This window comes from Aotus nancymaae, unplaced genomic scaffold (assembly GCF_030222135.1).
Source record: "Aotus nancymaae isolate 86718 unplaced genomic scaffold, 86718_ANA_hifiasm-v0.15.2.pri h1tg000062l, whole genome shotgun sequence".
NCBI classification, from domain to species: Eukaryota; Metazoa; Chordata; class Mammalia; order Primates; family Aotidae; genus Aotus; species Aotus nancymaae.
In genome coordinates, this window is record NW_026988476.1 from 22,725,549 (window position 1) to 22,750,111 (window position 24,563).

The 24,563-nt window shown below is 36.0% G+C and overlaps 1 protein-coding gene across 2 annotated transcripts in view; it reads right to left on the minus strand.

Moving 5' to 3' along the window:
- The window catches only part of ERO1A (endoplasmic reticulum oxidoreductase 1 alpha), a 57,941-nt gene that overhangs the window by 14,295 nt on the left and 19,083 nt on the right, over positions 1–24,563 (minus strand). The window contains exons 5-11 of one of the 2 annotated variants that reach the window (XM_064365872.1): positions 16,402–16,478; positions 16,241–16,314; positions 11,457–11,577; positions 9,233–9,279; positions 6,679–6,690; positions 2,937–2,963; positions 2,731–2,823 (exon numbers count right to left, since the gene is read on the minus strand). In XM_064365872.1, the coding sequence (XP_064221942.1) occupies positions 2,731–2,823; positions 2,937–2,963; positions 6,679–6,690; positions 9,233–9,279; positions 11,457–11,577; positions 16,241–16,314; positions 16,402–16,478 (451 nt within the window). The remainder of the gene's footprint in view (positions 1–2,730; positions 2,824–2,936; positions 2,964–6,678; positions 6,691–9,232; positions 9,280–11,456; positions 11,578–16,240; positions 16,315–16,401; positions 16,479–24,563) is intronic. The other variant, XM_064365873.1, reaches the window with a different exon arrangement.

The window sequence follows — 24,563 nt, forward strand, 5'->3', positions numbered from 1 at the left end:
TTTTTATATATAAATGTGGCAAACAAACATGACAGTGCTTGCTGTGTAGCAGATGCTCCATAATAAGCCATAAATATTCCTGCTAGACTTAGTTTGTAAGTTCAAGTCAGAGATGGAAAATATCAATAGTGAAAAAGTAAGATTAATTCTTCATGTGGAGATAACATTTTTCCATGCTGCACAGCTAAATCTTGCTGAATTTAAAGAGAAATTGTTTCTTTTATTTCCTAATTATCCTTAGTATTTTTTTGTCTTATCATGTGTCTTCTAACTGTGTATTCATCACAACCCTTCTTCTTTTTCTATGTGATGGCTACAGTTTTCTCCCTGGTGTCTTCATGCCATGTCATTTTACATGGTACTTGTAGGTTCTGATGAGAAAGCTGGTATTTCTAATGCACTCAAAAATTGATTTTAATTAGAGACTTTGCTTATCAATTTAACTTTCAGATCAGTTAATTAAGAAAAAGGCATACACTTTCCACAGGTGAGAGGATTAAATAACTTAGCATTGTTTTTCTCTGTTTGTAAAAGAAAAATTTTATTAAATTCTTACACAAAGTGTGACACATATAAAATTGGCTAGAAAATACATCTCAGAAATTAAATTATTAGGAGAGTTAATGGAAAGTGAAGAATTTTAAATTTAATGTTCCATGATACACTTACAGCACAACATATGTTTCCATGCAGAATCTTTTAAGTGAAAATGTTAAAGGTTGCAAAATAATAAAATGATCTCTGTCGAAGTGAAATTTGGAATAATATTTCTTTTGCATATTGATAATACAACTCAGAGGAATTTCTCACTCTTATTTTATGTGATTTTTTTTAGTGGGTGAAGGTCAGCCTACAGTGTATATTCTTGGTCACCTAACTGTAGTCAACTTCCTGATCATTTTCTCTGGAAAAATTTTGGAGATCATTGCAACTTTTAGATTAAACCATTTTCTGTTTTTTTTTTTTATGCAAAACTTGTTTATTGTGTTCACAGAGTGGCCAGTCATAAGGCCGTAAGCTACACCTACCCTTTTACTGTCATTCATACCATTACCATCTGTAATAAATAAATCTGTATTTATTCTGTAAAACATAATGTTTGGAAGTATATATACATTGTCAAATACTTAATTCTAGGTAATTACCTTACATATAGTTAATGTTGTGGCAAGAGCACGTGACATTGTCAGCATTTTTCAAAACTACAAATACATTATTTTGATTTACAGTCACTATGCTATACAAAAAAATCTCCTGAACTTATTCTATTAACTATAATTATGTATTTTTTGATCAACATCTTTTCAAACCCTCCTTTCTCCTAAATATCTTGGGGTCTGGTGCTCACCACTTCACTCTCTATTTCAATAAGATTAAGTTTTTTAGAATGCCTTTGTAAGTGAAATCATGAAATAATCATCTTTGTGCCTGGCTCATTTCAAAAAATATAATGCCCTCCAGGTTAATTCATGTAATGGAAAATAATAAAATTTCCTTTTTTAAAGATGAAAAAAGATAATAAAAATAAAAATAAAACTTCTGAATATAAACATATTCATAAAACCGGAATACACAATTTGAAATGACAATCTAAAATTACTAATGAGTTTAGGCCAGGCACGGTGGCTCACGTCTGTAATCCCAGCACTTTGGTAGGTCAAGGCCAAACCTCATCTCTACAAAAAATACAAAAAAAAAATCAGCTGGGCATGCTGGCATGCTTCTGTAGTCATAAGGTAGGAGGTAGGACTTGGCTCAGGAGGTGGGACTCAGGACACTGGACCAAACTGAAAACTAGCTAAAACAGGGAGGGGGTGGAAACAGCTTTCCATAAAGCACACCCACCAGTGTGCCATGTCAGTTTCTCATTCCCATGGCAACATGCATTAGTTACCACCCCTTTCCATAGCAGTGACCCAGAAGTTACTACCCTTTTTCTAGAAATTTCTCCATAATCTGCCTCATAATTTGCATATAATAAAGAGGAGACTATAAATATGACTGCAAAACTGCCTATGAGCTGCTGCTCTGGGCACACTGCCTATAGGGCAGCTCTGCTCCATGAGGGGCAGTACCTCTGCTGCTGCTGTACCCTGCCGCCACCAGCTGGCCTTCAAACATTTTCCTGGGCAAAGCCAAGAACCCTCCCAGGCTAAGTCTGGCCACTGCATGCTAGACTGGGCAATAGACCCTGTCTCAATCAATCAAGTAATCAATCAATAAATAAAATGGAAGTTTCTATATTTTGTTTCCCAGAGTTGTAATATTTTAATTCCAGAAGAAATATGGTACTGATGAAAATCAACCACAGTCTCATTTTCAATAGTATTAAAGCACAAACAGCAGCAGGAAAGGCTTTTACCCATTTAAACTCCAGGCCTGATACTGACACACAAATGAAAAGGTTTTGATACAATAATGCTTATCAAACAGCAAACTGTGCTGTTAGGAGCTATTTAAATTTCTACAAGAAAACAAAAGAATATTTCCAAAGTGATATGTACAATTCTGAGCAACGTCTTAAAAGAAAGTGAAGAGAGCTAATAATATGTTGAACTGTTCAACTGTATCTACAGTTCCCACCTTTCTGATTAGTACCATTTAAGAGTGAGTTTTTACTGCCTAATACTCAATCAGGTCAATCTTTTCCCATTCGGGTCAATGCCAGGAAAATTTTAAGAATATCTAAAATTAAGAGTGGTAAAGTGAATGAAAGCAAATGTCGCATACCTTGTAAAAGATACCTTGCACTCAAATGCACATTAATGCTTGCATGCAGGCCAGATATAAGTCTGTAGAATGCTCTTTTTTCTACACAGAGGCCTAAGAAAAAGCAGAGACTTAGAAATAAAATTTCATATGTGCATCTTGTAGACATAAATTAATCTCATGAGGAAAAAAAAATCATTGAAATGTATTTTAAAGTTTCTAATTACCTTCTAGCCAACTGTAAAAAGTGTTCTCTGAAATCAAAAGAAAAATAACTCATAAGACTGGAAAAATGCCAAAATACAAGTTTTTCAAAAGTTTTAAACCATTATAGCAAATTTGTGGCAAACAGCAATTTAAAGATTGTTTAACCTAACAGTCCAAGTCTTAAACGCAATTTCTCAAAATGAAGAAGAAAAGTTTGTGGTATGGATTCAGTTAAGTACCAGTCTGCTACTCAGTCTTTAAAAAGCTTTAGCATTGCCTTAGGTAGACCCAGTCTCATAACTTTCTGGTTAAAGTGTTTTACATGAGGTCAAAATACAGAATTTAAATAGTAAATCAATCAAGAATGGAAAAATATGGCAGGGCACGGTGGCTCACATCTGTAATCCCAGCACTTTGGGAGGCTGAGGTGGGTGGATCACGAGGTCAGGAGATAAAGACCATCCTGGTCAACATGGTGAAATCGTGTCTCTACTAAAATTACAAAAAAATTAGCTGGACATGGTGGCACATGCCTGTAGTCCCAGCTACTCGGGAGGCTGACGCAGGAGAATGGCTTGAATCCGGGAGGCAGAGGTTGCAGTGAGAGAGATCAGGCCACTGCACTCCAGCCTGGAGACAGAGTGAAACTCCGTCTCAAAAAAAAAAAAAGAACGGGAAAATATTTAGCCTTGATAACAACTGATGCTATGAAAATTAAGGATTCATTACATGTTTTTTAAATTAGAAAAAAATTAAAATAAGATAGTATCGGAGGGGTACTATACGTATTTAGCTAATATTACATGCCATTCACTATTTCAAAAGAGCAATTCAGAGAAATGTTACAAAAACCAAATATCGCTTATATTCTTATGACCTAATAAGATCATTGTCGATATATTTAATGCCTAGCAATTCTACAAATATAATAATGAAAGTAACATGACAGAATGCTAACTAACTGGTTAACATGGTCAAATAACATCCAACTATGAAAACAAGAATGCAGAACATAGCCAATACATAAAAATGTTTACTTGAAATATTATAGAAAAGGCATACAAAATTATTATAACTGTAAAGATTCATGTATGCATTTGCTACAGAGATGATAAACACTGTACAGTGTTTTTTGCTAAAGTCGCTTACAGTAATGTTAAAAATGAACCAAATAAGCATAAAAGTAATGGAAGGAATGGCAGCGGGAATAAGCAATAAATTGGGCTACATAAAAACTCAAAACATCTATTTGTCAGAACACTTCATAAACAAAAGTAAAATACAAACCACAAACAGGGTAAATGTGTGTTGTAAATACAACAAAGGGATAAGATCCTAAATATATAAAAAGCTCATAAACTAAATAAAAATGCTAAAATGCCCACTTGAAAAGAGGCAAATAATATGAATTTTAAAATTCACAAAGGAAAAAGTACAAATGATAACAGACAAAAATTGTTGGGCAGGCGCAGTGGCACACGCCTGTGATTTCATCACTTTGGGAGCCAAGGCAGGAGGATCACGAGGTCAAGAGATCGAGACCATCTCAGCCAACGTGGTGAAACCCCGTCTCTACTAAAAATACAAAACTTAGCCAGCCATGGTGGTACATGCCTGTAGTCCAAGCTACTCGGAAGGCTGAGGCAGGAGAATTGCTTGAACCCACGAGGCAGAGGTTGCAGTGAGCCGAAATCGTGCCACTGCACTCCAGCGTGGGTGACAGAGTGAGACTCCATATCAAAAAAAAAAAAAAAAATTGTTTGGGCTTATGGGCAATAAAAAATGCAAATGAAAACAAAAGATATATGACTATTACCTACCTAATAAGATAAAAATATGATAATCTTTAATGCTGACAAGTGTTGGACAAAACTATTTATATATGTAAAACATAAATATCAAAATGTTAGCAGAGAAGCATATCTGGTAGTAACGAAGGGTATGCTTCCTGGAGTCAAACTGCCTGATTTAAATCTTAACTCTGCTACTTACAAATCATATTATTTTAGTCAAGTTGCTGAACCTCTCTTCATCTATAAAATGGAGACAGGAATAATACTCCCTAGAATTGTTGAAAAAATTAAATGAAATCCTATTTGTAAATTGCTTAGAAGAGTGGCACAGAGTTATTAATTATCTGGGGATGGTGGGATTACAAGGGATTTATTTCCTTATGAAAATTTTCAGGGTTCTTTTTTTCAAGTTTTTGATCATGAGTTAGGGAGTTGGAGACAATACTGGACCAAGGCTTCCAGTGAAATTTTCAGTTCAGAGTGTGAGAGTGTGTGTGTGTGTGTGTATGTGTGTGTGTCTTTTTTTTTTTTTTTTAAAACAGAGTCTGACTCTGTTACCCAGGCTGGAGGGCAGTGGCTCCATCTCGGCTCACTGTAACTTCTACCTCCCAAGTTCAAGTGATCCTCCTGCCTCAGCTTCCTGCATAGCTGAAATCACAGGCATGTGCCACCCCACCCAGCTAATTTTTGTTTTTTTTAGTAGAGACAGGGTTTCACCATGTTGGCCAGGCTGGTCTCAAACTCCTGGCCTCAAGTGATCAGCCTGCCTTAGCCTCCCAAAGTGCTGGGATTATAGGCGTCAGCTACTGTGCCCTGCCAGGAATCAGTTCAATATTATAATCCTGAAGTACCTAATCTCAAGTTGACCTGAGTGTGGTCAAAACAATCATTTAATATGATAGCTGTTAGGAATAACCCTTTGATATTTGGCTGAAATCAATACTTATAAATAAGACAGTCTCTTTAAGGATGGTTCCCACAGGTTAACGATCTTTTTTCTGCTAATAAGAGGTCTTCAAATAGAATTGAAAAATCATAGTAGCCTCCTCTAATGTGGCTAGAATATAGCATAGAACTAGGTTGATGCCCAAGGTAGAATAAGGTTACTCAAAACTGAAAATTATAGAATCACATGTACCAGTAGCAAATATGAGACATCTTTGGAAAAATAATCTCACTACTAAACAATTTCTCTTCCAAACAGGTCTGAGTCAGCATTTTATTTAGCTGCTACAGTTACTATAATATAAAGTATGATAATAAAATAGCAATGTTATCGGACTTTAGTACTCTGTTATTTAGACACAATCCAAAAGCAATTCATAAGAATTATGCTAGGAAAACAGAGGATTTTGAGGGAAAGAAAAGTGATACTTCACATTTTAGCAATTGCACCTAGATAGACTAAAGCTAAGCGTCATTAAGTCTTTTCATATTGTTGAGAATATGGTCTTTAGAATAACAAAAGTCATTTCAATTTCACCCTTAAAGCAAAAAGACAAAATCAAGCTAAAGTATGTTGAAATTGTTAGCGTTAGTTAGACCTGGCAATGACACCTACATCCACGAGTCAGCATCAACCTTAGAAGCCAGCTCTGGAATCAACACTCATCATGCCCAGAACCTTCCTACATGAAACCCAGCAGATCCTAGAGTTCAACCAGTAAAAGACAGAGGACGTTTCCCTGGCCTGAGGCAATAGGGGAGGTGGAGAGTGGACATGCTTCCACATTCAGGGGGTAAAACGTGCAAATGAATGATCAGAGGCTGAGGCACGCTGTTTCTAACACCTGAACCCAGACACAAAATGTCACTTTCCCTTACCCTGTGCTAGTACCTCCAGACTTTTAGATAAATAAGTAAAAATTAAGTTCTTCTGATTTTTAGAGGTGGGAAGTTTGCCATAATAAACATCTGAATCTATAAACAAATTCATATATGTAATATATAATAAAGAAATTGTACTTACCTTCACTTTTCCCTGAAAAGCAAAACAAAATGCTTATTAAAATAAACTTCCAGTATCCTTTTTATAATACTACACTTTCATAAAAACAAGAATTTAATAATGGTTAGTTTTAGTCCAACAGTTCACTCACACAAGTAAAATCTGAAAGTGAGACATTCGTGACTGCAACTTTATCTGGTGGTGATATGAATTATGCCTGATTTGACTAAATGGTGTTGTCTCTATGAGTGTGCATTAGGAGGTTCAGCTCACGTAAGATTTAATATAGCCTGACAGGAGAGAAAAAAGTAATCCATCACCTAAGATTACTCTTCAATATCTGAAGGACCTATGTTTATTTCACTGGCAGAGAGTTTTTCTACATTTACTTATCCTAAAACTATAATATAGTTTCTGTTAAAGATTTTTATTATTGCTTTGAAACCTCCAGCCTGGCCTTATAATATTTAACCTCAGTTCAGAATATTTTCACAGGCTATTTATAAGATTCAGATTATACATAATACAGTGATTTGTATGCAACTGCTTACTTACCACTGAAAACTTGTCTTAAAATTTTGCCCACTTTTTTAATGCCATCAGTTTATTAAAGAAATATATAATAATTGCAAATACATGTTTTAAAAAAAGATGACAAAAAATTATTCATAATTGCCCAGCCCAAAGATAAATACTATTTACATTTTAGTGAGTTATCTTTTTTGTTTATAGATATATTAGTTATGTTTTTATAAAAATGTATTACACATATTATTTTGATACCTGCTTTTCCTCACTATGTTATTGGTCATTTTTCATTTAAATGAATACAAATTTACAGCAACATTTATAATGGCTATTTTCTACTATGTGACTATACCATAAGTCATTTAACCAGTTCCCTAATGATAAACATTTAAATTGTTCCTATGTATCTTTATGGTAAGTGATGCGGTTAATTACTTTATCAAATCATAATGTGAATTCATAATGATCCCCTCTTTTCTATTAATTTGCATTTCATCTGATATTAAATCAATGGCTTCCACCGAGTCACCACATGTAGTGACTGTATAAACCCAAAAGCCTTATTTAAAGATTTTTTTCATTTCTAATCTAAGAGAAACCTCCCAGAATTTAGGGAATGACACACTCTCATCTCCTTCTAGGAGGAAATTTATATGTATTAATTATTTGAGATAAGCATCTTTTCAAATAAATTTTTAAAATGAGAACTAAGCACTTTTGCTAAAAGTACATTAAAGATTTTATCAATAAGCACATATTTGAAGAGAATAAGGATATATAATTTCTAAAGAAAAAGTCTGAAATTATACACTAAAATGGCTTACTCAACAAACCATTCTTCATATTACAGACTGGGCAGAGTTTTTGTACATTTTAATTTTACATTCCCTCTAGCATCTACACAGTGCCTAGCACATAGTAAATGGTGGATAATCATTTGCTGAAAGAACAACCAACTTCACTATCGTAGACAAGATCATTCAATGAGGAGAGCAATTTTCAGTGATCATGTATCTAACAAACTACTCCATCTATGATGTGTCAGGCTCTATATTGAGAGATAAAACAGATACATATTACCCATACGTTCAGAGTACAGGGGTAAATCAATAGATATATAGATATACAAATAATAATAAAATAATGCTACACAGTGGAAAAGGCCGCAAGAGGAAAACAAAAGAATTAAAAATACAAACACAGCCAGGTGTGGTGGCTCACACCTGTTCCCAGCACTTTGGAAGGCCGAGGCCAGAGGATTACCTGAGGTCAGGAGTTCAAGACCAGCCCAGCCAACATGGTGAAACACTGTCTCTACTAAAAATACAAAAATTAGCCAGACATGGTAGTGGGTGCCTGTAATCCCAGCTACTCGGGAGGCTGAGACAGAAGAACCACTTGAACCTGGGAGGCAGAGGTTGCAGTGAGCCAAGACCGTGACACTGCACTCCAGCCTAGGCAACAAAGAGTGAAACTCCACCCACCCCCACCTCCCCACCCCCCAAAAAAAACTACAAACACATGCATAAGATTACTTCATGAGGAAGAAGAAATTACTTCTGGGTATAAGGACCAGGGAACGTTTTATGGAAAAAGCAGCATTTGAACCAGCCCTTGAGTGAAAATAGAGTATTAAAAATGTTATTACAGTTTAAAGACATGTAAAGTTGAAATCAAACTCCCAATATATGCAGTAATTTCAAGTTTTAGAAAAAATTTGTGAGTTTTATATATTTATCTCTGAGATGAGTAAAAATTTTTAAAAACGGACATAGTGTATCTGCAAAAATATGTAGAAGAATAAATATATACCCTAATCTTTATTTTTTGATAACCTAATGCCATGAACTTCATTATAAAAATACTCCTTACTGAAGTACAAATATTTCAAGCACCAATCTCTGCAAGGGTGAAGCATAACTTGTATGGAAACAGGACTGTGGATTATATGACCTCAACTATTACTGCCATTTATCTTGCCTCCCCTTCCTTCGAATCAAAGTTCCCTAGCTGATAAATAATATAAGAATGCAAATAAGTAACTTACCTTGACCAGAAGCCAAAGGATTTAAAGGTCTTTTAATTGTCTGTGGCCTAGAAACAAAAAGAATTAAAAATGTAAACACAAATACATTACCAATCATGTTATATTTAAGTGATGTTATCTCAGAAAGTTGCTTAATATCCAAAATCAAATTGTTTTATTGAGATTACAAAATATTTAGTTTCCTCTCATTGCTTTAAGGGAAGGTGGCTATTTGTTTTACTGATAATAGTTCCTGATCTTTTCCCACTGAGGCAGCCAGCAGGTCATTTGCTAATCACTTCTTTAAACAAAAGAAGAGAGAGTATCAGCCAAGCTCTTCTAGAGTCACTCCCATGTTTTTATATGTATTATATATACATATCTATGTATATGTGCATGTATGGCACAAAGTGTATCCCAATTGAAAGACAAGCAAAAAATAATATAAGCATTAAAATTAAAAAAAAAATTTTTTTTAAATAGTGCAGATTATTTTCCACTTAGGTAATCTTTAGACACATCAATTTGCCCTGTGGCTAAGTTTGTTACAATTTAAATAAAGTTGTTTGTTCAGTAGGAAAAAATATAAATTTTCTGGAGAATTAATATGTCATTAAAGTGCTTTTAAATCCCAAAATAAATATGCATTAGATTATTAGTAAACTTAAGGATTGTTTTAACATTCATTTAAAAAATTTGCATAACTGAAGACATTTTGAGAACAGAATATGTAAGCTATATTTTAAAATACACCATATGATTAACTTAGCCCCTTATACATTGTTTATATTAGAAACCATGAGAATCAGGATACTAATTAGCATGAAAATGACTACAAAACTAATACAAATCTAACAAATGCTTCATGGATTCTTAATTCACATTAAAAATAACAACAACAGGGCCAGGTGCAGTGGCTCACGCCTGTAATCCCAGCACTTTGGAGGCCAAGGTGGGTGGATCACCTGAGGTCAGGAGTCAAGAACAGCCTGACCAACATGGTGAAACCCTGTCCCCACTAAAAATACAAAAATGAGCCAGGCGTGATGGCGCGTGCCTGTAGTCCCAGCTACTCGGGAGGCAGAGGCAGGAGAATCACTTGAACCTGGGAGGCAGAGATGACGTCACTGCACTCCAGCCTGAGCGACAAAGACTCTATCCCAAAAAAAAAAAAAAAAAAAAAACCTTTAAAGTAAATCATTAAGTCAGTAAATCAAACATTTCTAGTAAGAAGATAGATAAAATATATGACAGAAATAAGTAATTAAGAAAAACTATCTACTTTCCAAATTGGAGAAATTCTTCAAGTCAAAAAGAAAAAAAACCACAGTATGACATTTTATTGGTTTAAGCATAATTACTGATCTCATATTTATGTTTGACTTATAAAAAGTGAAATATATAATATTATCCCCGTATTTGGGAACCCTAAAGATTTTCCCAGAACTCTACAGCACAACATGCTCGCACATACATTCTTTCCAAAAACAAGTAAGTGCACTGTTTAGCGCCTCAAGGCTTACATGTGAGTAACTTGAAGCATTTCTCAGACCCCGTGACCAGCAACTGCCTCCAGCGTAATGGTTACCCAGTACAAAGTGGGCTCTTCACTTACTAGTTGACACTGAACCAATCATTTAATCCCTCTGTTTCTCTGTCTATGAAACAGTGATGACTGCAACACAGGGTACTGCAAGGACTAAAGGAGAAAATGTATGTAACATGCTTACCACAATGCCTAGAATAGAGTGAGCGCTCAAAAATGTTACCTATTATAATTGTTCTCTGAAATCAATTTAACTGTAAAACAACCAAAGCCACAGAAAGGGGAGTACAGAGCACCAAAAAGAGAATTTAAGAGTTATATATTCTTTTCTCTACACTGTCACTAACCATGTGATCTTGGAAAATGAAGCAAACCTCTCCAGCTCTAGGTTATCTCATCTATAAAATAAGATCCTGTAATCTACTCAAGGAACATTTGTCAAGTACCTACAATACTTCCATAAAGGTCTAATACTCCTCTAACTCTTAAAAAAAAAAAAAAAAAGGAAAAATTTGTGGAAACTCACATCTATATATTTCCCCAGAAGGAAACTGGATTAATGAATAGTCATGTTTTCTTGTAGAAATACATCTTTTAACAAAGTGAATTTGATTTTTAATTTTAAATCATTATGATTCTGTTTATAAAAAGAAATCACCACATCTTACAGGAATTTTTCTAAATGAAAATGACACATACTTAAAACAGTTTTCTTCATAGATGACATTCCATATTTTCCAAGCATCTGGTCCCTTGTAACCGGTGTAGCGCTCAGGATTAAGAAGCAAATCTACATATTCAGCATCAGGGGACTGAATGTCTGTAAAATGAAACGTCTTATTAAATCTTTCTTATCCTCAGTTACCTTAAGCTAGTGTACAAGACTGTATTCCATTGATTCTAAGGCACCACAAATATAACAATGTGTCAGGGATTTTAAAACAACTTTTCAGGAGAAAGAAAGGAAGGAGGCCAGGTGCAGTGGCTCATGCCTGTAATCCCAGCACTTTGAGAGGCAAAGGGCCACATAACACTTGAGGTCAGGAGTTGGAAGGCAGCCTGGCCAACATGGTGAAACACTGTCTCTACTAAAAATACAAAAATTATTCAGCTGTGGTGGTGCATGCCTATAGTCCCAGCTATTTGGGAGGCTGCAACAGGAGAATCGCTTGAACCTAGGAGGTGGAGGCTGCAGTGAGCTGAGATCATGTCACTGTGCTCCAACTTGGGCAACAGAGCAAGACTCTGTCTAAAAAAAAGAAAAGAAAAGAAAGGAAGGAAAAGAGAGGGAAACACACACAGCCACATTAATTGTACACACTGGCTACAAAAACATTATGATGATTTTAGGAATTGTAAAAGTAGAAATATGTGAATTTTAGAATCAAAGAAACATAGTAATTCAATTCTCACAAACTATCCAGACAAAGAATACAACACACATTTACCTCCACATTAACTAGAGCAGTTCATCAATAACTGCAGTAAATTAAGGAGTATTAGTATCGTACACTGCTTGTTACCAAATACTTTCTTCTTAGATGACTACCAGCAGGATCTGCTACCAACCTGGCATAAAGCAAAAGTTACAGTGCAGAATGATTCTGTGTCAGCATCATTTATAAAAGGGAAAATTGGATGCAACCTAAACACCCAACATCACAGAAGAGTTAGACCATAGGCTTTGGAGACAGAACACCTAGGTTAGAATCCAGACCCTGTTACTTATTTATCATTTATAATGTGTTGTAACTTCAAAACAAAAAACATGGCCCCAGGCCAGGCCCAATGACTCATGCCTGTAATCCCAGTACTTTGGGAGGCTTGAGGGTAGATTACTTTGGGAGGCCTGAGGGTAGAGCCCAGGAGTTCAAGATCAGCCTGGGCAACATGGTGAAACACCAAGCATCAATAAAAAATACAAAAATTAGCCAGGCATCATGGCATGTGCCTGTGGTCCCAGCTACTCAGCAGGCTGAGGTGGGAGAGTTGCTTGAGTCCAGGAGGTCCAAGCTGCAGTGAGTCATGATTGCACCACACGGCACTCCAGCCTGGGCAAGAGAGTGAGACCCTGTCTCAAAAAAAAGGTGGACCATAGTCCTCCAGTGACTTTGGGAAATTATTTGGTACTATAATAATACTGTATTCATATATAAAGCTTAACAGTATGAGCCAACAAAGAATGAAAAAGTGGACAAAAACACTCTTGATGCAACCAAAGTCAATGATAAAAATATGAGTACAAAAGTGCTTACAGGAGAGTCCATCAAGCTCTGAACTAAACCTACTTTTATTATTAAAAAACAAATACAAAAAAAAAAAACCCTAAGCTTTGTTATTTTTACTCCAAATCACAGTATATTAGAAGCATAAATTAGGGGGAACATTGCTTCTAGAAGCAGTACAACAACAGCATCTTAAAATAGCAGAGTTCAATGCAGAAGTGGCAATTAAAATAACTAGAAAAACAAAATATAGGACTTAAAAATCAAATTAGGATGGAATATTCTAGTTCAGGAATGGATAACTGTTCATTTCAATTAATACTAAAGGCAATTGCCATGTATAGTAAATTATAGTAAATTCATTTCTTAAACCCTGATGTTTAAAATATGTAAATAATGGCCAGTATCCAGTACTTTAAGAGAGAAAACTAACCACCAAGAAATAATTAAATGTTTAAATATTCTACCTAGAGATAAACATTTGTTGCCTCATAATTTTACTTACTATACTTTTTCAAGCTTATAAAAAGTAAATATTACTATATTAATTATAATTATACTATAGTACAATTATACAATTATAGCTTAATTATACTAATATACTTAAAATATTACTATAATTATATTAAATATTACTATAATTATATTTGTGCCAAGAATTTTTATGATGCGCTGGTTCCTATCACTGAATGGAACCTGAATTTTTTCATAGAAAACTAGTCAAACACATTTTGCAGAATCTAAGGAAAGGCATTTCAGAGCCCATTTGGCCCTTACAGAAAGATGCTGCTATCCAGCCCTAGAAGCAGAAAACATATGTCCTGCAAAAACCTATATGATATGTTGTTTTCTATCAGACTAGAACCTGTTTTTGACAAAATCTCAAATTTCCAATTAGGATTTTGAAAATACCTTCTATATTTCACGTTACATTTACATCCATTATTTATTCCTGCTAAAGCTTTCTTTAAAATATTCATCTTTTTTTAACGGAAGAAACTAATACAACTGGGCAAGTGATTTCACCAAACACTACCTATATATAAGAAATGAATCACTGATTCCCACTTGGTGCAGCACATTGTAGTCTCAAAAGGATACCTTTTAATGAAAGTTAAAATATTACCATTCTTTTTTTAACATTGGAGGACTAAAAAACTTATAGCTGCATATTATAAATTTACTTTTATCTCACAACAATATTTAAGGTTAAAAAAAAAAAACCTTATAGAAATAATAGCAAAATAAGGGTGTTGGGAGAACATCATATCACCTTCCTTTACTAGTTCAAATCTTGATAGAGGTCTATACCCCTTACCCAACATGCCTGGGACCATATGGGTCTTGGATGGAATGGAGAACTTTCCAGATTTTACAAAGGTAATACAGTACATGAAAAATATATTGAATATTACTCCAGCTTGACACGGGGCAGCAAGCTGTATTCAAACACATAAATATTTCTACAGTGAAACATACGAATACTCACACTAAATGAGCCTGTGCTAAACTCAGGGGGAGAAATGTTCAGTTCAGAGTTTTCAGATTTTAGAATTGGAAATAAGGAATTATAACTAAGTATATACCAAAACATGGCTACTGTCTCCATTAAGGAAAGCAATTTTCCGCAAAAAGAAGCCACAAAATTAAAAATACTTTATCTTTGGGGCCGGGCGCAGTGGCTCACGCCTATATAATCCCAGCACTTTGGGAGGCTGAAGCGGGTGGATCACGAGGTCAAGAGATCGAGACCATCCTGGTCAACGAGGTGAAACCCCATCTCTGCTAAAAATACAAAAATTAGCTGGGCATGGTGGTGCGCGCCTGTAATCCCAGCTATTCAGGAGGCTGAGGCAGGAGAATTGCCTGAACCCAGGAGGCGGAGGTTGCGGTGAGCCGAGATCACACCATTGCACTCCAGCCTGGGTAACAAGAGCGAACCTCCATCTCAAAAAAAAAGAAAAAGGAAGAACTGGAAAATCTGTAAGTCTTGATCAGAGGTTTTGTTTTGCTTTGTTTTGTTTTTTGAGATGGAGTCTCACTCTGTTGCTCAGGCTCCAGTGCAGTGGCGCAATCTTGGCTCACTGCAACCTCCACCTGCTGGGTTCTAGCGATTCTCCTGCCTCAGCCTCCTGAGTAGCTGGGATTACAGGGATGAGCTACCATGCCATGATTAGAGTTTTAATGAATTCCCGGACTCCTAGATTTTAACAGCACCAGCATTCTGGCTTAACTTTAGACATCACAAACTCGGCTAATGGTTCAATATTCTCTTCTCCAAAAGCAACATGGACCATCTTTAAGGAAAATACCTAACAATCCAACAGCCATATAACTGAAGCAGGTTTTTGTAATCCCTACATTTTAGCTATTTATACAAAATGTATGTACAAAATTATATAAACTACTAGCTACACAGAACTGCAAAATTTAAGAGGTAAATTTTTTCTAGAAACTGAGTTCTTTTAAACTGTGGTAAAATAGGTATAATAAAATTTACAGTTTAACCACATTTAAGTATACAATTCAGTGGAATTCATCATATTTACGATGCTGTGCATCCATCACCACTATCTGTTGCCAAAACTTTTCCAGCACCTTAAACAGAAACTCTAACCATTCAGCAATAATGCCTACCCACCACAACCTCTGATAATCTTTAGTCTACTTTCTGTCTCTATGAATTTGCCTATTCTTGACATTTCATAGAAGTGGAATCATTTAATAATCGTCCTTTGGTGCCTGACCTATTTCACTTAGCATATTGTCAAGGTCCATCCATGTTGTGTAGCATGTATCAGAACTTCATTCCTTTTACTGGCTGAATAGTATTCCATTGTGTATATTATATACCACATTTTGTTTATCCATTCAAACAGTGCTGGACAATTGGGTTGTTAAGACTTTTTGGCTACAATGAACATTGCTTTGCTATCTGTTTGAGTCCCTGTCTTCAATTTTTTTTAGTACATACCTAGGAAAGGAAATGTTGTCATATGCTAATTCTATGTTTAAGTTTTTGAAGAATCATCAAACTGTTAGAAACCGAGTTTTTGTCTTTAATAACTTTTTTCTGAGATGGGGTCTTGCTATGTTGCCCAGTGTGGATTCAAACACCTGGGCTCAAGTGATTCTCCTGCCTCAGTCTCCAGAAAAGCTGGGACTACAGGCACATGCCACCATGCCCAGATTTAAATAATTTTTTAAAAATATTTTCTTAGGTATAATTTTAAACATAATGCATAAAAAATATTATACCATCAGCTTCACAGAAGTTATCTGAAGAATCATCATGCTTGGTCCACTGAAGAACAGCCTTCTGTGTTTCCTCACTTCAAACAAAGAAAATAAATAACATTATTATTTTTAAGTTAATATGTGACATAAACATTAAATACTGCTGAAAAATATATTCAAACCTCAGAGATTCATCCACTGCTCCAAGTCGTTCAGCTTGTTCACATTCTTCAATGAGATTATTGGCTTCTTCAGAATACTAAAATGAAAAAGAGAATAAATAGAATATAACTTACTGCATTTTAAAATCTTTTTTAAAATTTAGAAGTTATCTGAACCTCTTTTTTTTTTTTTTGAGATGCAGTCTCGATCTGGCACCCAGGCTGGAGTACAGTAGTGCGATCTCAGCTCACTCCAACATCTGCCCCCTGGGTTCAAGTGATTCTTCTGCCTCAGCCTCCCAAATAGCTGGGACTACAGGCATGCACCACCATGCCCAGCTAATTTTTGCATTTTCAGTAAACATGGGGTTTCGCCATGTTGGCCAGGCTGGTCTTGAACTCCTGACCTCATGCGATCCACCCACCTTGTCCTTGCAAAGTGCTGGGATTACAGGCATGAGCCACCGTGCTCAGTCTGTGAGGCTCTTTATACACCTAACACTTGTCACCTTGTCTTCAAAACTTTAAAAAATAAATAAGTTCTCATGTTCCTCCTGAAACTAAAAAATTAAACGCTTTGCCTCTTGTTTTTTTGGGAATACAACTTACTATTATATTCACAAAATAAATAACATAGTTCTGATAACTCATTACTAAATTACCTACTAATCAAATCTTCAAGTTTATAATGAAGTCATGAGCCGAGTGGTCAACAGGCACTGTCCTACTTTTTTAAGGACTTAATTGTGGGCATCAGTTTTCTCTTCCATAAAATAAGCAGTTGGACCAAATCATGTGTGTCTAAAGTCCATCCCATGCCATGATGCTAAAAACGCCTTGGAACCTACCAAGTCATATAAAAAATATTCTAATGTTTTTAGGTTTTTAAAATATATTCTTTAAGAATATATATCCTTTCAATGTCTAAGTCACTTCACATATATATTCTACTACACCTGTACATGGCATAAGGGGAGCAAGTGTGATTTATGGATTTCATAACACACCAGTTCATCATACAGGTGAAAGACAACATTGGGAGGCCACCAATTCAATCACTCAAAAATTATTTATTGAGTGCCTACTTTGGCCTTATTGTTAGGACAACTATACAAACCACTTTCCAGACAAGGACACTAAAATAAATGAACACTAAAATAACTAAAATGATACAGTTTTTTGAAATATTTATTGAGTGATAACTTAGTTTCATTATATTGGTATAAACACGTAAGACAACATATAAGACAGTTTGCTTCAAAAACTATTTTTAAAAATAAAATTATTTCATATATAATTAAATATTAAAGGATAAAGGGATATATATTCAACCTATAGTAAAGTGGCTCTGAAAATTATATATATATATTACATATTATATAGTATATAGTGCATATAAAATATATATATTTTGTGTATATAATAGATATTATATAGTATGTGTATATATACTACTTGTATATGTATATATACACAAAAATGTGTATATATGCAAAAATATGTGTGTATATATATACACAAAAATGTGTATTATATATATACATAATACACACACACAAAATGTCCATTTGTTTTATCATGCTTTTTGTGTGTCCATATATACACATAATAAACATGATAAAACAAATGTGGCCAGGCACAGTGGCTCACACCTGCAATCCCAACACTTTAGGAGGCTGAGTTGGAAGGATTGCTTGAGTCCAAGAGTTCAAGACCAGCCTGGGCAACACAACGAGACTTATCTCAATTAAAAAATATGTGTGTGTGTGTGTGTGTGTGTGTGTGTATCTAGATATAGGTATGTATATGTGTATGTATGTACATATATGTATATATAAAATGTATATACACATGTATATTTAGATCTGTGTATGTATATATGTGTGTGTATATACGTATATATGTGTGTGTATATACACATATATGTGTGTGTATATATGTATGTGCGCATATATAGATACACATACACATAAAAACAAAATATATTTGAAAACATAAAAATATATAAAAACACATATATATACAAATATATAAAAACGAAAATGTCGCAAAATATAAAAACAAAAATAAATAAAAACAAAAATAAATGTAGCAAAATATAAAAATTGAGTGAATCTGCAGAAAGAGTGTACAAAATGTCTTTATATTAACGTTGCAACTTTTCTGTGAGTTGGAAATTATGTCAAAATAAAAAGTTAAAAATACCTACCAAAAATAAATAAAATTTGTTTAAAAAATAACATACACCTAAGTATATTAAAACAAAAATTTTAAAAACTTACTATTCCAACTATCTGAATATTTAAAAGCTTAACAAAATAATCATTCTTAGTTGCTATTTAATAATTTAATCAGCTTCTTAGTTACATCTGTCTCAATACTATGTCACTAGCATTTTTCTGAAGAACATACTTTTTCCAATATGTTCTTATTATTTTTAATATCTGTATCTTAATAAAAGCCTAGGTTACACAGGTGTGCACATTTATCAACATTCAGCAAATGCACACTTAAGATTTGCACATTTCATTGTATTGTAATACTTTTATTAAGAGTACATATAAACAAATATTGGATTCTAGTTAATGATATACCTCTACTTATGTAGATCCATCTAATTAATGATATTTATTGAGGAGGAGGCATACTGATGCCTGCAATTTACTTTGAAATCCATCTAAAAATAAGATGTTCTAATGAATGGCTACAAGGATGGACAGATGGACAGATATGTGGTAAAGTCGGTTTATTAAAATGCTGGAATCTAGGTTATGAGTATAAGAGTGTTTATGAGGGGCCAGGCGCAGTGGCTCATGCCTGCAATCCCCACACTTTGGGAGGCCAAGGCGGGTGGATCACAAGGTCAGAAGATCGAGACCATCCTGGCTAACACGGTGAAACACCAACTCTACTGAAAATACAAAAAATCAGCCATGCGTGGTTGCATGTGCCTGTAGTCCCACTACTCATGAGGCTGAGGCAGGAGAATTGCTTGAACCTGGGAGGCGGAGGTTGCAGTGAGCTGAGATTGTACCACTGCACTCCAGCCTGAGCAACAGAGCAAGACTCTGTCTCAAAAAAAAAAAGAGTTCATGGGAAAATTCCTTTAACTCTGCTATACTTTTAAATTTTCATAATAAAATAATGGAATAAAATAATGGGAAAAATTTAAATGATATGCAAATATACTTTCTGCAGCTACACATGTTAAATTTGTTATGTTTAGACACAGTCTTCTTAAAATAAGCAGTAATAATTGCAATTTGCTAAACCCCCCTTTTTTTGTGACAGGGTCTCACTCTGTCACCCAGACTGGAGTACAGTGGTGAGATCACAGCTCACTGTAGCCTCAATATCCCAGACTCAAGAGATCCTCCCACCTCAGCCACTTGGGCAGCTGGGACTATAGGCACACAGCATCATGGCTGGCTAATTTTTGTAGAGATGGGATTTTGCTATTTTGAGAACCGGCATGTGCCACCACAAATGTATTTTTTGTAGAGATGGGTTTCACCATGTTGCCCAGGCTGGTCTCAAACTCCTGGTCTCAAGTGATCCTCCCACCTCAGCCTCCTAAAATGCTGGGATTATAAGCATGAACTACCATGCCCATCCTTGCTAAACCTTTAAAAGCTGACGTTTTTTACAAATTTATTGCAAAGTAGACACTGAGGCTTTATCAGTAGATTTCTGTGTTTGGATCTTCATGTGGCCAGTGACATTTTTATGGCCCGCAGGAATAGTTAATACTGATCTTCTGTGCAAGTTACATATCATGATGAACTATCAGGAGGAATGGAAATTCAGTATTTACTTTTCATAAAGCACGTACTTCCTTTTTCCTTTTTTAGTTATTTCAGCCAAAAGGATTCATTGCAAAATAAAAAAGCATTACTGAACCATAAAATAACTATACAATTATCGATTTATCAATAAAGGATAAAACCACTATAGCAAGACTGTTCTCTCTATGCAGGATTGCTCTATCTAATAAGCTCTATTTATTTCCCATGTAATTGCACAGGTTTCCCACTAACTAGTCAAAAGGCAGACTGGCGGCTTAGGGAATATTGTGGGAATGACACACGCCACAGCACTAATCACTACTAATTCCAAGAGACCAACAGGGGCAGCAGTGTCCAACACTTTTCCCCGTGCTTTTGAAGGCTGGAAGGAGGCAGCTGTCCCTAGTCATTTGTGTCTGAGTGTAATTATTTTATCAGCAGGCACCTAGTATACTGTGCTTGAGAGAAAGATTTAGTTTCTTTGCATCTAGAAAGTCAGAAGAAGAATACATTCTTGTTGGTTATGTTTGTACTAAAGTCAGAACTCTATTCAGTATGCATACATATCAAATAAGAGAGAAGACAACAGAGGAAGATGGAAATACAAAGTATTTGGCTGAGTGCCATGGCTCACGCCTGTAATCCCAGCCCTTTGGGAGACAGAGGTGGGTGAACAGCTTGAGCTCAGGAGTTCAAGACCAGCCTGGGCAACATGATAAAACCCCATATTTACAAAAAAAAAAAAAAAAAAAAGTATTTGTCTACCAAATCCATCCCAACCTATTTTAATGAAACTGTTAATAATATTATTTTATTTAAAACCAAGAAACTCAGAAAAAAAATGATGAATCAGACAGGATCTCAGGACAACAGGTATAAACCATTTCTGTTCCAGGAAAACCTTGGCATATGGTCACTCTATTTACTTCTTGTTGCTTTATAGGGGCTTTGGCCTTTTCTCAGGCGAAATGGGCACAAAGGAGGATTTTAAACAGAGAAGACAGATAATCTCATGTTTTTAAAAAATCACTCTGGCTACTGTCGTAACAGCAAATTACAGACTATAGGCCAGGTGCAGGGGCTCATGCCTGCTATCTCAGCACTTTGGGAGTTTGAGGTGGGAGGATCACTTGAGCCTACAAGTTCAAGACCAGCCTGGGTAACACAGTGAGACCCCTGTCTCTACATAAATAAAAAAGAGAAAACATTGGTTGCATGTGGTGGCATATGCCTATAATTCCAGCTACTGAGGAGACTGAGGTGGGAGGATTGCTTGAGCCCAGAAATTTAAGACTATAGTGAGCTATGACAGCAGCACTACACTCCAACCTAGGCAACACAGTGAGACCTTGTCTCAGGAAAGAAAGAAAGAAAAAAAAAAAGAACAGACTATAGAGGCAAGGGTAGAAGCAGAAAGATAATTTACAAGGCTATTGCAATAATCCAGACAAAAAGTGATGATGGCTTGAAATACAACAGTAGCAATGAAGATTGTAAGATTCTGGGTATATTCTGAAACCCTGTCATCACAAGCATAAATGTATCCACCAAAAAGGCCTTAAAACAATGACAACCCAGTAACAATTAGCATCCGTAGGATTCAGACTATAGCTTGTAAACACCATTTCACACTAAAAGAACTAGGGCTAATTAGAAAAAATGATTAATTTCAAGACCGGAGCCAAAAAAGTACAAAACATCTTTTTATAATAGAAAGCAAAAATCTACTGAAGGCTACTGGGATCATGCCAAAAGGCCACAGGCAGTAATGTGAAGAAGCTCCTAGCTGTCCTCAAAAATTGGACAACTCAGCTAGGCACAGTGGCTCATGCCTGTAATCCCAGCACTTTGGGAGGCCAAGGCAGGTGGATCACCTGAGGTCAGGAATTCGAGACCAGCCTGGCCAACATGGTGACACCCCATCTCTACTAAAAATACAAAAATTAGTTAGACATGGTGGCACACGCCTGTAATCCCAGCCACTCAGGAGGCTTAGGCAGGAGAATTGCTTGAACCCAGGAGGCAGAGGCTGCAGTGAGCAGAGATCATGCCATTGCATTCCAGCCTAGGCAACAAGAACGAAACTCCATCTAAAAAAAAAAAAAAAAAAAAAATTATCTGGGCACGGTGATGCATCCCTGTAGTCCCAGCTATTCAGAGAGACTATGACAGGAATGCTTGAGCCTGGGAGCTCAAGGCTGCAGTGAGCTGAGATAAAGCCACTCTACCCCAGCCTGGATGACAGAGCGAGACCTTGTCCAAAAAAGAAGGACAACTTCAGCATCAGAAGGAATAGTAACTCAGTGACTATAATTGATTGGAATACATTAAATATGTCAAAACTACCAAGTTCATAATAATTCTAAGAAAGAAAAAACATACTGGGTACCTTTCTAGAGTGCTAGGGCAACAACTCCTAATTATTCTGGAAACTGGTAAACAAAAAAGAATAAAGCATTTATCCTGTCTGTCCTGTATAAACTATATTTCAGGGTATCTAAATAGTGACAAAGAAAAGGTCTTTACAGAAAACGGTGGGGCTGGGTGCAGTGGCTCACACCAAAGTGCTCAATCCCAGCACTTCGGGAGGCTGAGGCAGGCTGACCACGAGATCAAGAGATCGAGACCATCCTGGCCAACATGGTGAAACCCCGTCTCTACTAAAAATACAAAAATTAGCTGGGCATGGTGGCATGTGCCTGCAGTCCCAGCTACTCGGCAGGCTGAGGAAGGAGAATTGCCTAAACCTCAGAGGCAGTGGTTGCAGTGAGCTGAGATTGCACCATTACACTCCAGCCTGGACAGCAAGAGCGAAAACTCCATCTCAAAAAAAAAAAAAAATAACACAGGAAAAATGATCGAATATCGACATTATTAAACCTCTAATGAAATAATGCAACCAGGTAATAATCATCAAGGCTGCTAAAACATTTTGGTGAAAAGCTATTAGGGAGCTTTATAGAGAATGCATAATGAACCTAGTGATCAATCCTAACATCAAGAAAAAAGGGAAAAGCGGGCCTTATATGTCGATATAACAAAATAGTAAGTACAAAGCAACTCCAATACATATATATTGAATATGTATCAGAAAATCAGAATATATATATCAAAAAATGAATCTGAATCTGATAAGCCTAACTATGAGGAACAGTCTATAAAATACACCTTACTAGTACTACTCAAAAACACCTTATCAGAAACAAAGCCTGGGAAATGGTTACAGCTAAGAGAAGCCTAAGACATAATTACTAAATATAACATGGTGTATTGGGTGGGATCCTCAAACAGAAAAAGAATATTAGGTAAAAATTAAAGAAATCTGGCCCAGTGTGGAGGCTCATGCAAGTAATCCCAGCATTTTGGGAGGCTAAGGCAGGAGAATCACTTGAGGTCAGGAGTTTGAGAACACCCTGCGCAACATGGCAAGATCCCATCTCTACAAAAAAAATTTTTTTTTAATTATCTAGGCATGGAGGCATGTGCCTATAGTCTCAGCTACTCAGAAAGCTGAAGGAAGAGAAACACTTTAGCCCCGGAGTTCAAGGTTACAGTGAGCTATGATCATGCCACTACACTCCAGCCTAGACAACAGAGCCAGCTCTTGTCCCTTACCAAAAAAAAAGGCCGGGCACAGTGTCTCATGCCTATAATCCCAGCACTTTGGGAGGCCGAGGCAGGCGGATCACAAGGTCAGGAGTTCAAGACCAGCCTGACCAACATGGTGAAACTCCATCTCTACTAAAAATACAAAAATTAGTCAGCAATGATGGTGGGCACCTGTAATTCCAGCTACTCAGGAAGCTAAGGCAGGAGAATCGCTTGAACCCAAGAGGCATAGGTTGCACTGAGCTGAGACCACGCCATTGCACTCCAGCCTGGGTGACAAAGACTCTCTCTCAAAAAAAAAAAAAAAATTAAAGGAATCTGAATAAAGTATGGACTTTCAGATACCTTTCTTTTCCTCTGTTTTTATTTATCTTTGATATTTTCTATAATAAAATTTTAAACAGGCCAGGCACAGTGGCTTATGCCTGTAATCCCAGCACTTTGGGAGGCCAAGGCAGGCAGATCACCTGAGGTCAGGAGTTCAATACTAGCCTGGCCAACATGGTGAAACCCCACCTCTACTAAAATACAGAAATTAGCTAGGCATTGTGGTGGGTGTCTGTAATCCCAGCTACTCGGGAGACTGAGACAGGAGAATCGCTAGAACCTGGAGGCGGAAGTTGCAGTGAGACGAGATCGCACCACTGCACTCCAGCTTGGGCAACAGAGCAAGACTCCATCTCAAAAAAAAAAAATAAAATAAAATAAAATGTTAAAGAAAAAAAGAAAGAAAAACAATTTAAAAAATAAAAAAAATAAAAAAGAAAGAGAGCCATTCAGTATAAATAC